The 20,533-nt window shown below is 39.4% G+C and overlaps 1 protein-coding gene across 2 annotated transcripts in view; it reads left to right on the top strand.

The window, feature by feature from the left end:
- Positions 1 to 20,533, top strand: part of LOC120798571 (voltage-dependent R-type calcium channel subunit alpha-1E-like) — a 60,136-nt gene that overhangs the window by 29,447 nt on the left and 10,156 nt on the right. For both annotated transcript variants that reach the window (XM_040142942.1, XM_040142943.1), the window contains 24 exons: positions 1,759 to 1,949; positions 2,030 to 2,133; positions 2,222 to 2,337; positions 3,323 to 3,376; positions 4,743 to 4,823; positions 5,023 to 5,232; positions 5,408 to 5,520; positions 6,215 to 6,327; positions 6,436 to 6,567; positions 6,880 to 6,949; positions 7,364 to 7,481; positions 8,429 to 8,496; positions 9,325 to 9,392; positions 11,947 to 12,708; positions 13,847 to 14,127; positions 14,376 to 14,508; positions 14,644 to 14,773; positions 16,316 to 16,375; positions 16,533 to 16,639; positions 17,976 to 18,072; positions 18,181 to 18,341; positions 18,595 to 18,732; positions 18,902 to 19,103; positions 19,234 to 19,398. In XM_040142942.1, the coding sequence (XP_039998876.1) occupies positions 1,759 to 1,949; positions 2,030 to 2,133; positions 2,222 to 2,337; positions 3,323 to 3,376; positions 4,743 to 4,823; positions 5,023 to 5,232; positions 5,408 to 5,520; positions 6,215 to 6,327; positions 6,436 to 6,567; positions 6,880 to 6,949; positions 7,364 to 7,481; positions 8,429 to 8,496; positions 9,325 to 9,392; positions 11,947 to 12,708; positions 13,847 to 14,127; positions 14,376 to 14,508; positions 14,644 to 14,773; positions 16,316 to 16,375; positions 16,533 to 16,639; positions 17,976 to 18,072; positions 18,181 to 18,341; positions 18,595 to 18,732; positions 18,902 to 19,103; positions 19,234 to 19,398 (3,674 nt within the window). The remainder of the gene's footprint in view (positions 1 to 1,758; positions 1,950 to 2,029; positions 2,134 to 2,221; positions 2,338 to 3,322; positions 3,377 to 4,742; positions 4,824 to 5,022; positions 5,233 to 5,407; positions 5,521 to 6,214; positions 6,328 to 6,435; positions 6,568 to 6,879; positions 6,950 to 7,363; positions 7,482 to 8,428; positions 8,497 to 9,324; positions 9,393 to 11,946; positions 12,709 to 13,846; positions 14,128 to 14,375; positions 14,509 to 14,643; positions 14,774 to 16,315; positions 16,376 to 16,532; positions 16,640 to 17,975; positions 18,073 to 18,180; positions 18,342 to 18,594; positions 18,733 to 18,901; positions 19,104 to 19,233; positions 19,399 to 20,533) is intronic.

Below are 20,533 nucleotides of genomic sequence, written 5' to 3'. Positions count from 1 at the left end.
TTGTAATGCATAGAGGGGGGTCCATTTACCATCTATGCTTTTAATTCCATATGACTTTTTTGTTAAAACAGTGTGAAAGTAAGTAGTTAGAGAAGTAAAGGAAAAAATACATGTTTTAAAAGTTCCTTTAATAAACTGAAAATATCATTGTGTTGGCCCTTGTATTTCTGTGTCAGTGCTGGTTTTCTAGTTAATAACTGGTTAAAGGTAGATAAAATGAAATGGGAAGACATTCCCACTCAAGTCTGAAGGTAGACAAATGTTGTGACACTATTTTAAACTTCAATTGAAAACAACATATTTTGCTCTCAGTTTCTCAGAGTTAAAATAAAGGTGTATCTTCATACTGATCATTTGGTGGAGGTGGATTTAGTTACAGGTAAATTACAACAGTTTTCACCTTCTAGTTGTAGCTCTTGCAAGGTTTGATTTGTATAGGGACAGATTTTGGCTTAACCACCTCACCATCTGTGGGCACCTCCTTTCCTCAGGTGGACATGCTTTTGTCATAGTATTGATGCCTTTAGATGAATAATGTCATGCTTTTTTTTGGGGTTATGTACGATTCACCATGACTGACTTGCCAACAGGTATACCAAATGTGTGGTTAATACATTGTTCTCAAACAGAGGATGTGAACATCCTTGTTTATGAAAGTGAAGCTTTCATAGATTACAGCAGCAGCGAGCTCAAAGGTATTATTACAGTTGTTGCCAGCTGATTTAGCTACTGCTTAATTAGTCAGCAACTACTCTGTAATCACACGCCACACCATAGCATTTACTGTCATCGTCCAGCACAACTGAAAGATGGATTGAGATATAAAACCTGAATAAGATGATGGCATTTTAAGCTGGAAGAATGATTCCATTCATCCCTTAATTCTTTAATGGTCCAACAAAAAATAGTAGATATAATATTAGAAGGCATAATGTGCAATTAAGTGCTTATTTAGTTGTTTAACAAACAAAAGAAAGTACAATGACCAATCAATGATAATATTGAATTGAATTAAATTTATAGATTATTTAAAGATTAAAATATGCTAAAAAGTAAAGCCTTCAATGAAAAGACAATACAGTGTGCAGAAACTATGTGATTAAAGTGTTTCCTTTAAGCAATAGCTCATAATTTTGTGAAGTTTTCTTATGCACTTTCGAGCCAAGAGTTAAATGAGAAGATTTATGCCACTCTCGTGTTTGTACCTTTTAAAGTTCACTAATTGATAAATAATTATGTCTCATTTGTTTAATCCACAAAAAACTGATTTGTTAATACGCTAAATTGTGGTTTTAAAGGTGCAGGTAGGCAGATTTTGTTTCTTTTTGTCTAAGCTAAGCTAACCAGCTGCTGGCTCCTGCTTCATATTGAATGGACAGACAAAAGAGTGGTATCAATCTTCTCATACAACTCTCCGCAAGAAAGCAAATAAGCATATTTCCCACAATGTTGAACTACTGCTTTAAGACTCCAGTGTTTGGGGGTAGAGTTGATACTCGTACATTGATACCAGATGGTTGGAGACCCAGGTGTAAGGCGTCAATGTATTCCACATGCATCATGGTAGCTTGTATTGTAGATTCTGTGTATGGAGTTTTGGAGCATTTCCATAGTGTCCACTTGGGCTGGTGGTGAACCTGTGCCTTGCTAGCCAGACTACTATATATATGTCTGTTAGTCTGGACATTAAGTATCTATCAACAGAAGACCATAACAATTAATACATGCTTTTTTTTTTTTTTTTTTTTTTTTGGGTAGACAATGAGACTGTTGACTCATCCGAGTTGGCATTTGCATGTGGAGTGAGGAAGTGTCCAGAGAAGTACGACTGCAACGACACCTGGATCGGGCCCAATGACGGCATCACGCAGTTCGACAACATCCTGTTTGCTGTGCTCACCGTCTTCCAGTGTATTACCATGGAGGGATGGACGGCCGTCCTTTATAATGTGAGCTCAAGTACTCAGTCAACAAATGAAACACAAAACATCGCACCGATGCTGTTATTAATGAATGAATGTCATTTCAGACCAACGACGCCTTGGGTCCCACGTGGAACTGGATGTACTTCATCCCCCTCATCATCATTGGCTCATTTTTTGTCCTGAACCTGGTGTTGGGAGTCTTGTCTGGGTGAGTGAGACTCTTCCTTTGTGTGTTATACTGGTGTTTCTGTCGGTATTATGGACTATCAGTGCTGTTTTCATGCTTCCGTCTTCAGAGAATTTGCCAAGGAGAGGGAGAGGGTGGAGAACCGGCGAGCCTTCATGAAGCTGCGCCGCCAACAGCAGGTGGAAAGGGAACTGAATGGCTACCGAGCCTGGATAGACAGGGCAGGTACTGGGCAGCCGAATAACTTTACATCTGTAGACACGCACCTGTTATATAGCTATGTGGAGGTATAAAGCTATATAGAGGCATTCAGTAAGTGAGTGAGCAGGCGGGATTTAGTCTTGCTCAGTGATATTTTGATTGGAAATGCTGCTGTTAATGGACACAAAATGACTGAGTGAATTCACATTTTAGAAAATATGTTCATTCACTTTCTTGCCGAGCATTAGATGAGAAGATTGAAACCACTGTCATAATGTAGAAAGTGAATAAGCGAATTTCCAAAAATGTCCAACTGTTCTTTTCATTTCAGCACAAATTTCAGTTATTATTTATTTGAGAATATTGTGAGACAGAATTAAGATATGCAGGTACTGTATGGTCTGATACATTGATATACAGCTGGTTGAGTCTTTTTTATTTTTTTTAATTTTGCTCTGGTACAGACATTTTCAGGGTTTTTGAACCTACAGTAAAGTAGCTCAGTTGACTTGCACACACACATTTAGACAGACACAAACACACACACACACAGTGCTGTGTAATGGCAATCTACATTGCTCCCACGCAAGTAGAGGGTGAGAAAAAGGTGATACTGACTCACTGACTTAAATTTCTGCGCATGTATATTTGCGCACACGCACTTTGTGTTTGTGTATTTACATGCATGTGTGTGTATGTGAGAGGAATGCTGTGCATATTTATGTGTGCAAGGATGTGGGTGAGTGTGGGAAGGGAGAGAGAGAAAACAGGGAGAGAAAAAGATATTGTGAGAATGTAAGACCGAATAAGAGCTCTTTCTCTAAAGACGGTCACACTGGCCTCCCAAAGCATTTACATCAGTTTGGCCTCAGTTCCTGTAAATGTTTGCAGACATCCTAAATAATCCAACCCTGAAATGTGTATTTCCATGTCTGATGATTTTAAATTGTGCATTGTGTGATGAAAACAAATAAGTCTGTGTATAACCCCCAGTTTTATTGCTTTACAGAGGAGGTTATGCTTGCAGAGGAGAATAAAAATTCAGGGAGATCGCCGTTAGATGGTGAGTCCACACACTTTAGATTTGTAATCACACCTACAGCTAACACTAATACAGTTATTTATAACTGTATCTAAAATAATCTCTAGAGGTTATACAACAGAAAATACTCATGTCTAACTGGTGTCAACATTTTAAACATACAGTAGTTCTAGTCAGCATTTTAAGCACTTCAATAAATCATTGTGCTAGATATATTAAACTGCAGGTAACCATGGCAACAGTGTTTATATTAATGTTATATTACCAGTCCAGTCTCACTGGTGGAACTTAAATAACCGTTAAACTGAACACAAAAACACTTGACAAATGGCGTCTTTTTCTTTTAAGTAAATGGCCATTGTGTAAGTGTGTTGGAACATCCCTGTGCCTCAATAGAGAAAAGAATGGATATTCTGTATATAAACTGAGGGAGTTTACTGTCAGTGGTTGACAGTGACGCTTCCACATGCACAACCACAAGACACACGCACATGTAGTGTATATGTTTGTATATGTATAAGTTAGACAGTTACTTAAAGAAAGCCTGGGAGATGAGGACAAAAGTCCTTAGAGTTGCAGAATTTCTTTTCTTTCTGCTGCTTCCTGGTGCACAATTCTTTTTACCTGAAATTAAATTAATGTGTATGTAATGTTATGTTTGCTGTTTTCCTTTTGCTTTCATATACGTGTTAGCGGAAGATGTCTTATATCAGTGTCTTGTAATTCCTTGTGGGATGGACCCAGTGTTTGTCTTTAAATTAACGTGAAAATGACTAACTATATGCAGTAATGATTTTTTTTCATTTGCTGCTAAGATGTAAGGAGTAATCACAAGTCACAATGTGAATAAACTGCTTGGTTTATAAGGAGCACATAAAACATTTGATAAATGGTTTATAACACATGGTAATGTCGTTGTAAGCAGATGTAAGGACGTTGATTTGCAATATTTGTATTTTTTTTATGGTATTTAGTTAAACAATTATAACTTCTCCTATGAAAGAAGTATTTTATATTAATAGAATTGTGTGTAACTATATTATTTTTTTACTGTTTACCATATTGTGTATTACTATATTTACTGTTTACACACCAGCCTTCACTTTGGGTGCCCACAGGAGGAGTCAGAGTACATATATATCTGCTTACAACTTTATCAGAGTGTGTTATAAACCATTTATTAAATGTTTATATACTGCTTGTAAATGCTAAATAGTGGGACGTGTTACCAGTGGCTTGGCCTAATAACTGCAAATGAGACCTTTTTAAGTCTTGTAAGTCACCAGGATTTATTAATTAATTTGTTGTTTTCATTTCCATTTCTAATTGACCGAAATTCACTAATTCAGAGATTCGTTAAACTTGAGTTTTTGCGGCTCATTTTTAGTGCTAAAGAGAGCCAGTAAGAAGACTGGTGCACGGAGAGGAGCACCGGGGGACGACAAGTATACAGACACGTCTACTGCCAGTGAGTGAAGACCATTTCAGTCTGTTAAGTTAATCACTGCCTTTGCAGCAGGCCTTTTCCTCCTGTCTGTACTTCTTCACCTGTTGCTGAGCTTTTTAGTGACCTTTACTTATTGTACATTTCAGCTTTGTTTTACCACTTCCTCGACCTCTTGCCAGCTTATGTTTGAACTTTCTCTCTCTCTCTTTTCTCTTTTCAGGCATGTCGCGATCGAGGATGAACTTCCGCAGCGGCCGCCGTGGCCCTGCTGCCTACCTGCGACGTAAAGAGCGCATGTTACGCATCTCCATCCGCCGCATGGTGAAGACAGACACTTTCTACTTGATGGTGCTCAGTCTGGTGGCTCTGAACACTATCTGCGTGGCCATCGTCCACCACAACCAGCCTGACTGGCTGACCATCTTCCTCTGTGGGTTTGACTTTTGATTGGTTGTGTTGTTGTTGTTTTTTTAATTTTATTTTTGTTTTTTCAATGCTTTAGTACTTAAAAAATAATTCAGGTCATGTCTGATAAATGCATTTTTTGGCACATCACTTCCTCATCCTCCTTTGACGTAATGGCTTTTTTGTTTTATCATCTCCAGACTATGCAGAGTTTGTTTTCCTGGGACTGTTTTTGGCAGAGATGTTTCTGAAAATGTATGGTCTTGGTTTCCGGCTGTACTTCCATTCATCTTTCAACTGCTTTGACTGTGGGGTGAGATCCTTCACCTCTTATTTTGACTCCATATTGCACTACAAACGAAAGAAAAAAGACTTCAAGTAATTCTTTTTTTTTTTTTTTTAAGTTGAATTTCTGGTGCAAAATTATACAATTTGGTTGATCTTATTAACTGATAAGGTGAGGATTTGTGATGTATCTTGCAATTATTTCTTTTTCAAGTTGTTTTATGTAATTTTCGGAATATAATTCAGTAAAGCACATTCTCACAAATTCACTTAATATATACAAACATGAACACACCCTACATCTTCTCCTTCTGCAGTTACCTTTGTGGTGGAGAGCCTTAAAAAAAATATCCGTCCCATAAATAAATACTGTAAAATATTACGGGAAAATGAAAGACAAAACAAAAAAGAAAATAAGGAGTGGGGAAGCACTCTTTATACATTCTGTACACAAGTTAACTGGGGATAAGTCCCATTTTGAAAATATGACAAAGAAGGTTGCCAGATCTTATAGCCTCCTAGCTGAGCCTTGAGTAGTGTGCTTTAGTTGCTCAAATTTTAGGTGTAACATTATGTCCTCCAGCCAGTGTTTATGAGGTGGTGATAGTCCAGCAAGCAGTGTGGAGTAGATGGAGTAGTACCATCTACTCAAATTAAAAAAAGGTCTTGCCAATGTGCTGCTGATAAGACTGAGCCTATAAGGAAAGATTTTTGTTGTGCAGGTCATTGTTGGCAGCATCTTTGAGGTGGTTTGGGGCTTCTTCAGGCCTGGCATGTCATTTGGGATCAGCGTACTGAGGGCACTGAGACTTCTGAGAATTTTTAAGATCACCAAGTAAGTGGGACAATGAGACCATTCAACTAAACCAGGCCTGGGTTGTAGTATATTATTTTGTATATTTTTACAGATCTCTCTCAAAGAAACGTGATTTCTTTCTATCAGGTACTGGGCCTCTCTCAGGAACCTGGTTGTGTCCCTCATGAGCTCCATGAAGTCAATCATCAGCCTGCTTTTTCTTCTCTTCCTCTTCATCGTGGTGTTTGCTCTGCTGGGCATGCAGCTTTTTGGAGGAAGGTAAGTAAAACCTTCAGGGTGTCAAAATCCTCACTTCTCCGTCATTAAGGGCAAAATTTTGTTATGTTCTTGATTTGTGCAGCTGATTTGGGCACTATATTTGATCCTATTTATCTTATCATGCCACAGTTTTGAAACGGTGTCTACACACTGCGAACTGAGCAGCAGTTTCTTTAATGGCATCTTTGATAAGACGGAGAGGAAATGACATGTCCACATGAAAATAGCTCTGCATCCTCCTCCTCCTCTCCTTCCTCCTCCTATTCTTCCTTGGTCATATCTGACCCTGCTTTCTATTTGCCTTCCCTCCAGGTTCATCTTTGAAGATTACACTCCCACCAACTTTGACACGTTTCCAGCTGCCATCATGACAGTGTTTCAGGTTTGGCTCCCAAAGATCCGCTCGTTCTGCCTGCTCGCCATGACACATTGCACCCAGGGATATTTCTCACCCCAGGCGCAGATTAAACAACTCTGCTCACTCGCTCTCCACCCCCTGCCTCTGCGATCATCCCACACATCCATGCACACATATGCGCACATGAATATCAGACAAGTGAAATGTGAACCAATCCATATCAGATCTGCTACAAAACCAACTGCAATGTGAGAGAGGGTTTTGATCAGCACACATAGTAATTACTTATTTCGCTGCCATTTTTAATACAATATATTTTACTGGTTTGTAGACAGGGAATATGTCTCCTGTTTGATGTATTTTTAGGCCAATGTTCCCTTGGATGTAATATGAGCAATGTAATTATTTATGCTAAATATTCTATGCATTTGCCCACAGATTCTGACTGGTGAGGACTGGAATGAGGTGATGTACAATGGGATTCGCTCACAGGGAGGTGTGCAGTATGGCATGTGGTCATCGATCTACTTCATTGTGCTCACACTATTTGGAAACTGTATCCTTGTTGAGTCCTCAAATGTAGTCAGAGAGCACGTACCCAGTTTTACCAGTTTCAAATGAAATCAAGTTTATTGTCATTTTGCTGTACATCTCTGTACAAGGCATAATGAGAGAATGTTTCTCTGGGAGCAAGGTGCAAAACATTAAACAAAACACTAAATACATGAAACATTAATCAAGACACTGTATATACATGCTAACATTTACATGACACATTCCCTGAGTCACGCATTCCTAAGATGTTTTAAGCGCAGGTTGGTAAAAAAAAAAAAAAAAGAGTTTAAATTGTCTAGTGCAGGTAGCCAGAAATAAAATACGTGATTTCAGCACATAAGTAGGTATATAAACAAAACAGTAGACAACAGTTGATAAAACAATAATAGAATAAATGGAATAACTATCGCCCAGTCGTATTAAAAACAGTATAAAAATTAATGAAAGTGTCCAGTACAGGTATCCAGAAGTAAAATATGCAAGTCTTTATATGAAGTTATCCTACAACCACTTTAAACACAAACATAAAACTGAACAAAATACAAAGGTAAATCTTCCTCTTCCTCTCAGACATGGTAATCAATAGATGTAATTCCAAGTCTGCTTTGGTCATGCAATATATAGTAGTTACCCAAGAGAAAAATAAAATAATATTAATAATAATCAGAATAATCATAATAAAGATGAATGGAGTGTTAAATTAAGGCCATAAGCTACAGCTATAAACTATAGGCTAGCAGGAATTCAAAAGAGAGAATTGGCTTTATAGAAACACCTCCGATACTTTGTTTGCATCTGTAAACCTTTCAAGGGCTATTTCTTCTCAAAATCTTTATCAGTATCTGTGTACAGTTTATCAATATGCAGTCGTATAGGGGATAGGGGAGTAAAATCTAGATACGCTCCCCCAGTTTGTTGTGTGTGTTTACTTAACTGCCTTCATGACAGACACGCTGCTGAATGTCTTCTTGGCCATCGCTGTGGATAATTTGGCCAACGCACAGGAGCTGACAAAGGTCACTGTTGCACTGTTTTTCACCTTTTTATTTGGCAGTTCACCAGTAAAATAATTCCTTTTTTGTGTAGTGCAAGTAGCCATTAAAGTGTGTGATGTGTGTGAAAGGTGCCCTATTGAGTTTCCTTGCAAAGTTTCCGTCTACATTCACTATTACTCAGTAAAATTTTTGAATTTTGGTGAGTGACACTTATACTTTAATTTACTACACTTTTTTTATGTTGAAACATGCACTGTTCACATCCAGTTGTATCGGTCTTCTCCTTTCCTGCCTTTGCTGGCACATTGCTGTGTTTCTTGATGCGGTACCACCGTCTGACGAACAGTGACATAGTGTGAAACAACTCACAGGAATGTGTGCCGCATCACCTGCATGCACCTGCGTGTGCACGATACAAACAGAACAGGGACCCACTCGTAAAAACATTGATCCATAGTACTACTCAAAAAATCAAAAGGGTACCTTGTAGTACGCTTAAGAAAGGGCACTCCAGTTACTTAGTATTACACTTTCATAAAGTTGTGGGGCTTGTTAAAAACAAAAAAAAAAGAACAGGCGGAATTGAAGCAGAGGCTGAAATATCCCGACTTTTAGCCCCTAGTATGAGTCATGCTGCCGAAACCCTGGGTCCTACATGTCCCATAGTGCAACGTGATAGACTCTTTCATCAGCCCCTCCTTTCTCTTTTACTCAAGTCAAATCCTCATCATCATCATTTTATTAAACTTTAAAAAAAGACTGAATACAGCTGAACAGTACTCCTCGTGTAAAGTAAACTGAACTTCCTGTGTGAAATTGGTGGATATATATACTTTTTGTCTTTCTCAGGATGAAGAGGAAGAAGAGGAGTTCTTCAACCAGAGATATGCCAGAGGCAGGGATGGCTTGATCTCTGAGTAAGTTATTGGTTAACAGTTTACAAAATCACCATTTTAAGATGATACACCCAGAGTGTTCACAGCCCTTAAGTAAATCTTAGTGTTCAAGTTTAGGACTGTGAACAGATCAGGATTGTCTCTTGAGCAAATGGAAAATTTGAATTGAACTGAAAATTTGTCACAATTCTGTTTTTGCAGCAGATGCGTGCCGTTTAATCCAACTAAGACTTACTTAAGATATGGATGCTGTGGGAAACATGGTGGTTGTCCTGAATGTTGTGCTACTTCTGTTACTGGAGAGAAGATGTTCTGTTAAATCAGCAGAGCTCAGCCAATAGGATCAATTGATCGTGGACACTCTGAGGACCAGTTGTTGGTGTAACAGGCGAATGTTTAAAACAGTATGTTCCTCAGTTCTTTCAGCTGCATGGTGAATGTAAAGAAAGAAAGAGAGGCATGTCTAAGGCACCGATGGCACAATAATGAATGTGTATTGAATGTGCTTGATTGAAAAGCATGACCCCTTGCGGATCGCCTCAACAGCTTTCCTGAGACACCTTCTGTAACCTTCTGTCTTGGCCTGTGACTGGTTATGAGTAGCCTCTTGTGTTAATGAATTTCCTGCTCCTCTCAGTGACCCGGTGGCCCTCCCGTGGGGTCTAATGATCCAGTAAGTCAGGAGGAGGAGGCATTTTTCAGAGGTAGTTGGGAACAGTGGGGAGTCTCAGTGTGTCACTCTGCTGGGAGGAGGCACACTTTGGAGAGTGTCAGATTTTGGTCAAGCTCTTCTACTTAGTGTGACTCATCAGATGAGCATCACTGTGACAATGTAGCTGTTGTAGGTTGGAAAAAAGTGCTACATGACACATCGGGGGCATTACTGACCCGAAGTGATTGACCTGGCCTAATGAACTCATTATTTTGCATGTTTTACACCATTAATTACAAACTGAGTGTATTCATTTTCTAGCAATTAGTTTCCAAAAAATATTATATTCTTACACACCAGTGAATGTGTTGTTCCTGATCTCCAGTTAGCCTTTTATATGTATGAAAAACAACTTGCAGAAACTTGAAACTTGCTTGAAATTCATCACATTGTTCTTTTTATCAGCTTTTTTTTTTCTCGTCAAAGTTATGTTAAAACTGAGTGCAGTGATTGTTTAAAAAAAAAAAAAAAGGTTAAAACACATACTACACTGCAAGTTACCCCACTCTATCTCCCAGCACTTGCTGTTTGTTTCTCTGCTGTCCCCAATAGTAATAAGAATTTTTCTTTAAAATCACGTTGTTGGTGCATTAACAGGCTAAGTTGTTGGAGAATCTAACCTGGTAGACACACTATTACAACTGTGAAAATTGTAATGTGAAATTAGAGTCTTGGATGTTTGATGTTCCCCCAAAACAGCTGAACAAACCAACAAGAAAGGGTTTTGTTTTTTTTTGTTTTTTTTTTTAAAGCAATTCCTGCTCCCATCTGCAATACCACGTGATAATAACATTTCCAAAAGAAAGATAACTGTGATGAATCACATATTTCAAGCTATTTTAAGTCTCTGAAAGTTGATTTTCATGCAGTATTTAAAGAGATACATAGCATTCACACACTGATATGAATGTATACATGATTGGAAGTGTCAAGTGACTGGGAAAATCCCTGATAGTGGGTCATTCAAACTCCCTAAAATCTCAGAGGCACTATTTAAAGTGAAGTAAGTATAACAGGTAAATGTGTAGACTCTTTACTCTCTACTGACTCTCTAGTTGTGACACTGAATGTATCATTTGTCTGTTACATATTTGAATGTCTTGTATGTGTTGCAGCTATCAAGATGCTGATTTTAATGAGCCTTACAGTGTTTTGCTGGTCCCATCATGTTGTCTTGTTTTATGCCTGTTATGTGGCACTGACCAAAATGTTGTGTTCAATAATACTATGTAACAATTAACAAGAAATATTTAACATTTAAGGCCATAAATTTGAGTGCCCCTTAAATTACATTTCCACATTTATCAAAATAAAGCATATTTTGTTCTGTGTCACAACAAATGTTCTGTGTATGTTGTAAAACACTAATGTCTTGTTTTCAAATAATCACTCATTGATTACATGGACAACAAAAGAATCTGAATACCAGTAAGTATTATTGTATGCATCCCTGTCACACAGAATCACTCAATTATTCAGATTATTTTCTAGATATTACAATATATATTTCTACTTTAATCCTGCACCTACCCTTTTTTTGTTCTTGTGGGTTTTGTTTTTCTCTTTTCCTTTTTATCTGTCCTTACTCTGAGGTATTTAAATTTTTTGAGTTTTTGGATGTATTTGTACTTTTTAGCTTGAAGGATTTTTCTTATTTTTCCATGGGAATTTTTTTGTGTTACTAATCAAGTAACGTTATAAATTCACAGCAAAGGTCTGGCCTTTATTTATTATTTGTTTGAATATTCTTTGATATAACTGGTATGCTAAATGAACATTACTCTTTATGTTTCTTGTCAACAATTCCTTAACTGTGGGCTTGTTGTTGCCTCATAGTGATGTGAAGTATATTGTGCTCCTTAGTGGGAGAAGAAGACCGTACCTATACAGAAAACGGGCGATCCACCGAGGTCGTCCAAACTTCCCAGAGGAGCCCGAGGGTGTGACAGTGGCCGCAGACGAGCAGCCTCTCAATGGGTCCAACGCCTTCGCCAACCGCCGTGAGAGGAGGAGAAAAGTTAACATGTCAGTGTGGGAGCAGAGAGCCAACCAGCTACGCAAACGTCGCCAGATGGCAAGCAGAGAGGAGCTGTTTGGCAGCCCTACGGAGGACACCATCGAAACTCCCACTATTGCCCACCACGTTCCCACCCTTTCCCCAGAGGCCAGTCCAGCTCACCTGCCTGAGTCTCCCATGTCTGTTGGGATGCCCCTCCCCGAGCCTCCTATGTCCATCTCCATCCCTATCCCTGAGCCTCCGGCGGCTGAGCCTCTGGTTAACCTGAGCGAGGAGAAAACAGCAGGAGCTAACCACCGGACTGCAGGTGGAGGCAGGCACAGGATAGCCCGCAAGTTCCGGCCCAGTCAGGGGCCGGATGAAGGGGCCCGGCACAGACGCCACAGGCACCGCGAGGCTCGCACTGAGGCCAAGAGTCTGGACTGTATGCAGTCGCCACATGAGGTGCCACAAGTGAGACGGTCGCTCAGCCAGGAGAGGAAGATACTGGATGAGAAGGAAGACAGAGAGGAGAGAGAGAAAGCAGAGGTAGAAGGAGGGTCAGTCCAAGACGACTGTGGAACCTGCATCATCAACCCATATGCAGAAGTTAGAGAAGACTGTAGAAGGTAACCAGCATGTATTTACCTGTAAAGAGGATTTAAAAGGTGTAACACTCATTAACAACTTTAAACATTTCTGACAATTTCAACAAAAGCCCAACATCATAACTTTGTGAAGGTTGAGAATTTGTAGCAGAGCTGTTGTATTGAATTGCAATAGATTGTACAGGTGTACCTAATAAAGTCACCACTGAGTGTAGCACAAAGACAGATTTTTGTAATAAAAAGTCTGTGAATTTGGTAGATACTCTTTTTTTCTTTTGTCTAACTCAGGCTTTTGAAAGCTTATATTAGCTTTAGTTGAACTTAAGAAGGACTATTTGCACAGAGTATGGACCGGTATGGACAAGAGAGGCAACTGCAGCGGCTAAATAAGTCTTGAAATGTACACATGGTCCTGTGAGTATATTTTTAAGTCAGACTTGAAAAAATGTGAAACCGTACTTTAAAACAAAAACGCAGGACAAAGGGTCTAACATGGCTCTAAAGGGTCTACAGCCATGTTAGACCCACAACAACCACAATGAGATGCAAAAATCACTACAGAGAGATGCAAAACCACCATGAAAAGATGCAAAATGACCACAAGAAGAAACAAAATGACCGCAAAGAGAGAAAACGTTTTATGTCTCCTTTTAGGCAGGGGTTCCCTACTGTATATAGAAGCTCCCATACATTTGCTACAGCTGAAGCTGACGGGAATGTCATTAGTTTTGCAGGTATTTGGTCATAAACCCAAGTACACACTGAGATTTTAATCTTATCGTGGCTATAGGAAAGGCAGGGGTTCACCAGGGTTATTACAGTTCCCCCTAGGGTGATATGAATGTCTGTACCAAACTTCATGGCAAGCCATCCAATAGTTGTTAAGATATATCAGACTGACATAAGTGGGTGATCGACCGTCATTGGCATCTATAGAGCCACGGCGCTAGCGTAGCTAATAACATACAGAGATTAAAAGGTAGGATCCTCTCTCAGGGGTAAATATCAGATGACATTTCAAATGGACTTTATGATACAAATGTACTATAATCCAACACAGTATAGTAGATCTTTGGTACAGGAAAAATTTCCATGTCATAACACATGTATGTAGTCTTCCACTGATTTAAATTCAGTGATATTTTCTTTCCCATTTCAGAGCTGCTGTTCCGAGTGTCGACATTCCTGATCCTCCTCAATGTGAGCAGCTGCTTGACTGCACCTGGTCAGAGCAGGGTGAAGGCGGGCACACAGACCAGTACGAGCCCCTGTGCCAAAACATCCCGGTGGAGCCCGCTTTAGAGGCCACAGAGTATTCTGTGAGCGCCATCGAGTCAGAGAACCGCCAGGTCTCCATCAAACGTGACAAGTCCAACCTGGAGGGAAGTGTGGCCATCGAAATGTCCGCACAACCGCTGCTGGAGCTCACACCCATGACAGGTAGCGCTGTGATTCCTTCCCACTGCGGTCACACTCCTTTACTGTGCATCATAAAGTGGGATTTAGTGTCAGTATCGCTCTGTATGACCATGTGTAGGTGTTTCTGACATCTGAGTGCCACACTTGCACTTGTCTTTTTTTGATGAATCCATTGTACTGGTGACTCACGTTATTCTCTGTCATAGCAATCCACTAAAAGCTAAAACAGCCTTTTTTTCCTCTTTTTTGCAACTCTCTCTGGGTTTTAGTGAACAGTAAAGAGTTGGAGGCGTACCAGTCCGAGCAGAAAGAGAAAGAGGAGGAGACGGAGGAGGAGGAACCTCCGATTCCTACCAAACCTGTAGCTCCAGACAGCATGTTCATCTTCAAGGCCTCCAACCCGTAAGCAACTAAATCACTGATAATCAAATACAATGCAGTGGTTTTTGCTCTTTTTAGTGCCTTTTTTTTTTTTGTGCTTTTTTTGTCTTCATTCATCAAGCAACAATTAATATCCTCCCCTGCATTGAAACACAGTATCAGAAGGATCTGCCACTATGTGGTCACTCTACGCTACTTCGAGATGACCATCCTCCTTGTGATCGTGGCGAGCAGCATTGCACTGGCCGCCGAGGACCCTGTGTGCACCAGCTCAGATAGAAACAAGGTGAGATCCAAATACATCTCTCCAGAAGCAGATAAAAAAGAGAGCTTGAGACTGGAGTTAAAATCCCCCACCTCCCTCCACACCATCAACTTATTATCCCATACTCACGCCCACTTGATTGACCACACTTACCACTGGCCGATGTAAAAGTTACGAGACTAGAAAAATGACTAAAAACATACACAAATTTACTCAGTGTAAAATGCCATTGATGAAGTTTTAGCATAATGTGACTCTTTCAGGTTTGATCTCAAGTTGACATAACACTGTCAACAACAATGTGTCGTGACACCTTTGGTTTCACGCACACAGAAGGTGAGAATCAGCAGTTTTGTCTGGGAAGTAGCTGTGCAGTTTGTTTTTCACAACTCAGTATCATGGAAAGTGTCAAGAGTAACCACATAAACACACACTAGTAAAATCTACACTGTATTTCCTACCGACTCACACAGTAAATTATCCCAACAGACTTCAAATTTATAACAGAAAGCCGACGTTACAAACTGGGTTTAGGAGTTTGAAAGACATGGGTGTTTGAAAACTAGTTTAAAAAAGTCATGCTATCAAGTTACACTGTGGGAAATGTAGGATCCAGAGTTTTTGGAACATACCTTGGACCAAAAGTCTGGGCCTTTTTGTTTTCGACCATTCTTTTCCCAATCTCTCTCTTGTGAGTCCTGTAACTTAACGGAGGTGTAGTGCTAAATCTTTGGGTCACCCCTTTAAGGTGTTTTTGGGCATGTAGGACTCACCAAAGCACATATTTGACAGCACCAAACACATATTTGTGAGTGTTGGATGATTCAATGAACCCAGAGTTAAACACAATCAGAATTTCTTGCAGCATCTTTTCATATTTCTTTCATCCATTCAGCCCAGTAATGATGGTTAGTAAGCTTTGATGCTGCTTATAAACAAACTGATTCATCCTATAAAAGTTTATCTAGAGGCAGTGAGAAGCATGCCAACTAAAGGGTAACAAGTTCATTGCCTCTGACTTGATGGGACCAAGATGCTTTTGGAATTATATGTACTCCTTTGGAGCCGTACTTCTGTCAGTGTGTCCCAAATCTATACTACATACTAATTCGGAGCATCTTTTGAGTATGTCGTGTGTTCAGACTGAAAAACAGACAAAACGAAGTATAGTCAAACCAGCCAGAATGCATACTAAATACGGTTGAGTTTTGAGTGTGCTGTTAATGGACACTCTTCAGTGTACAAATGAAATGGAGAAGCTGCTCACAGCTGGAAAAAATTGAAATAAATTGTGGCTGGTGGTAAAATAGCGACAGAAAGATCCTTACCACTGATACTTCAAACGTCAGACGTTGTATACACAATATGACTGTAGCATAAAATGGTCAAATGTGTTGATTTGTTTTTATACTAACTACTAAAACTGTATACTATGACTATTAGTATGCAGTACATATGGTATAGAAATAGTGTATGGTATGGAGGTTAGTATGCACCCTCAGAAAATTCTGTTTTTATTAATACTTTTTTAATTTGTATTTTTTTTGTTTATAAAATATGCAGGTCCTCCGTTATTTTGATTATGTCTTCACTGGAGTGTTCACCTTTGAAATGATCATTAAGGTAGGTAACTGAAACGTATCTTTTCTCCACTGCGAGTTCACCTGTAACACTTTTAAAGGAATTTAACTTTACTCTAGATTTCCTCATAAGGTTTTGGTCCCTGTTTGTATTCAGCATGTTTAATGTACGTGTCCGTCTGGGTGTGTTTGTCCTCCAGATGATAGACCAGGGTCTCATTCTGCACGACGGCTCTTATTTCCGAGACATGTGGAACATCCTGGACTTCATTGTGGTGGTGGGAGCTCTGATTGCCTTTGCTCTAACGTGAGTCACTATATAGCGCTGCCTGTCGATGACTAACGGCTGACTCACTGCAGCAAACCGTTTTCTGAGCATACAGGATTGTTTTAAACTACCCTCCCTCAAAGACGCCTTTTGCAGCTTCAAAAAAAGAATGCAGTCGGCTTCATTGAAAAAGGGGGCAGCTCAGATAATGCAAACGTGGAGGCATGCATTGTGCTCTACAGTGTGTAACTCAGACTGAACTGTCGCCATGGTGCTGAAACAAGAGGAAAGATGGGTTTCTATGTAATTTGGCGGTTTACACATGAGTGGCTTATGTCATAACTGATGTTAAATGCCTCTACAGTATTTTTTTTTTTCTGTTGTCTTTCCCAGCATGAGATAACTAACTGAACCTTTTGTGCCCTTCGTTGCACCGTAGAGAACTGTACTGTATGTTAATTTCTCTGTTGTGAATATAGCTGTGATCCTCTGAGCTTTGCTCACGCTGTATCTCTTTATGCCTCAATTTTTTCTCTGTTGTTCCTGTGGATTGTGTCACTGTTTGGGCTACCAGGAATGTGATGGGGTAAAAATTTCAGTCACACTAAATGTAAACTTCTCACATACACTTCTCATATGTTTTTATTTATTTTCATGTGTCTGATTTTTTTGTACTTAATGTGTTTGTGTGTGTTGATGTTTCTCCAAAATCTCACCAAACTGCAGAGCCCGACAGGTATCAGGGGTAAAATATTTGATAACTGTTGACACTAAAAAGTCATTTCTGTCCTCTAGTTAATGATTTTCACCCTCAAATTACCCAGTTTGTCCCCTCAGATTAATAAATTTTGCACAGTAATTAACTGGAAAAAGCCCTGTGTCTCAGTTCAAGATCGGGTTTAATACAAGGACAAAGACGAATACGACAAATGATAAAATTAATTGCTATGACCTTGATAGAATAAATTCAGTTTTTTGAGAGCAGCTCTGAACTTAAACTCAGCAGCTAACCTACAATTACAACACTCTTAGCCTAAATTGATGGAATTTTAAGGCACAATTTCATCCTTCAAGGACGTAACTTTTAATGCAAGGTATGCGAGGTAATGTATAACTATTTTGTGTGCACAAATAATTAAGTCAAATTACAAAAATTGTCAAAAATGTTACCCTTCACACCTGCTGGACTCCGTACAGACACACTCAAGCTGAAGTTCTGTGTTTCATAGTGTTTTTTGATATGCACTTGTTTGGACATGTTGCGTTCACTTTGCTTTCCTTTTTCACCATTTTAAATGTGTCTATGCTACGTGTCCTTGTGCAGTAGTTTAAGTGTACAGCTATGTTCCTAAGTACTGAATTTCAATGTTGACAGGAACAACAAAGGCCGAGACATCAAGACAATAAAGTCTCTCAGAGTTTTGAGAGTTCTGCGACCTCTTAAAACTATCAAGAGACTTCCTAAACTCAAGGTATGATGTAAACGTCTGCAAACACTCAAACAGTATTTTGGTGTTATTTCAAAGATCTCTGACAGATTTGATTTGCTTTGCCATATATCTTGTGTTTCTTCTCTACAGGCTGTTTTTGATTGTGTGGTTACGTCTCTGAAGAACGTCCTCAACATCCTCATCGTGTACCAGCTCTTCATGTTCATCTTTGCTGTCATTGCGGTGCAGCTCTTTAAGGGGAAGTTCTTCTATTGCACTGACAGCTCCATGAATACAGAGAAGGAATGCCAGTAAGTGGGTACATCTGAACCACAAAATGACTATAACCATAATGGCATTTAAACTTCAGACAGGAGAGAGCTATGGACTCATTTTACACAGAAGTCCTGACACAAATAGCTCACGATACTCCAGACTCAGAATAAAGGAAGGGTAATGTTTACACGTAACAAAAGATCTAATATATTCCTCCTCATTAAAACTGCTGGTTTAATCATTAAGTGACGCCAAACATTCGCCTCCGGGCTGCTTTGTTCCCTACAGAGGCTACTACATTGACTACAGCAGAGACAAAAAGGAGGTGAAGAGAAGAGAGTGGAAGAGGCACGAGTTTCACTACGACAACGTCTGCTGGGCCCTCCTCACACTTTTCACTGTCTCAACTGGAGAGGGATGGCCTCAGTAAGTGTACTTTCTAAATAATATACAAAATTCATAGGCTTTAAGCTCAATTTTTGCATCCCAAAGTTTCTTTTGATTACGTACACGTACTTTTAAGGCCATGAAAAAACCACTGGAATGACCCAATTTTCCACCAAACTGTGGTTTTAAGTGTCTTTTCTACTGCCAGGGTCCTGCAGCACTCGACTGATGTAACAGAGGAGAACATGGGGCCGAGTCGGGGAAATCGAATGGAGATGTCCATTTTCTATGTGGTTTACTTCGTGGTCTTCCCGTTCTTCTTTGTCAACATCTTCGTGGCTCTGATCATCATCACTTTCCAGGAGCAGGGCGACAAGATGATTCAGGAGTGCAGTCTGGAGAAGAACGAGGTGTGGAACGGTGAAACACACATGTGCAGACACACACAAAAACACACAAATACATTCAGGCGTATTCATGCAAGGATCAAGGATCATCTGCAGCTCTCTGTGTCTGTTTTGGTAAATTACTCTCCATCAGAGGGCTTGCATCGACTTTGCCATCAGCGCCAAGCCGATGACCCGCTACATGCCCCAGAACAGACAAACCTTCCAGTACAGACTGTGGCACTTTGTGGCATCGCCCTCTTTTGAGTACACGGTGCTCGTCATGATCGCCCTCAACACTGTGGTCCTCATGATGAAGGTAAAGGACTCTGTAAAGTATAATCCATTTCACAGTAGAGGAACAGTTGGACCTTCTGTTCATCACATTTGCATTTTATAGCGCTAAAACTGATGATTTACAACTGACAATGAAAATCAACTTTGAGTAACTTAAAAGCTTAAGACATGACTGTAAACAGTTTTTATTTCTCCCGCATGTGGTAATGTAATTCAAAGAAAACTACGGCTTCCCAAAATTCAGTTATATTTTCAGAGCTCTGACCATCAGATAACCATGGTAATTATTATGTAATAATAACATGGTTATTATTACAATAACATTGCTAATATTACATAATAGCACACTGACACCATGCCATAAAATTTATCCAAAAAGACAACAGATCCCAGTCGGGTCTTTGTGAGGTTAAAATGCTTAAGAATGACCTCTGTCCTTGACCATCACACACCTATGTTTGTGTATGTTAAAAGTAAAATAGCCCTTCAAAGATCTGCAAACACGGCAAAATCGCTAAAAGATGTCTCTCAGGGAAAGAAGCACGAGCAGATAGAAAATTATTCATGTTATAAACAAACTTCCATAATAGTCCAGCTTTTTTTAGAAAAAAAAAAAAAGGCGAACAGTAAAATTATTACCAAACTCTGTAGTAAACATCCATCACATTTCACAGACTGATATCCTGGCTAAACTTCGACCTATAGTAATTACTATTGATGTGTGCACTCACTGTTTTTTCTGTGTTAGGATGTTACTATGAGCAACATTTTGGGTGCATTCACTCTAAATTTGATTTACAAATAAAGTGGTTTAAGTAATCTGGCTAAACTGGATGGAAATTATGGTGAAAGCTACAAAAATAAAACCAAAGTTCAAATAAACTGTAGCTGTCCTTTAAGAACAGGCAATCTTTAAAAAAAAACACTTTTGTGTTTGTGTTTTTAAAAGAAATCACTACATGTGACCCTTGAGACGTGAATGCCAGAGACAAAACTTTTCACTGAAAAAATGCCCACAAATCTTTTTGCGCTAATCTTTATTTACAGTTTGTCCTTGAGGTTTGATTAAAATCAACCAAAACCACGCTTTTCCTCACAAATATTTGGCACCTTAAACTTTGGGTTTTTTTTTTTTTTCAGAATTACTGAAAGAAGTT

Source organism: Xiphias gladius, chromosome 14 (assembly GCF_016859285.1).
Source record: "Xiphias gladius isolate SHS-SW01 ecotype Sanya breed wild chromosome 14, ASM1685928v1, whole genome shotgun sequence".
NCBI lineage: Eukaryota > Metazoa > Chordata > Actinopteri > Istiophoriformes > Xiphiidae > Xiphias > Xiphias gladius.
Note: the sequence above shows the minus strand (reverse complement) of the source record. Positions and strands in the feature narration are given on the sequence as shown.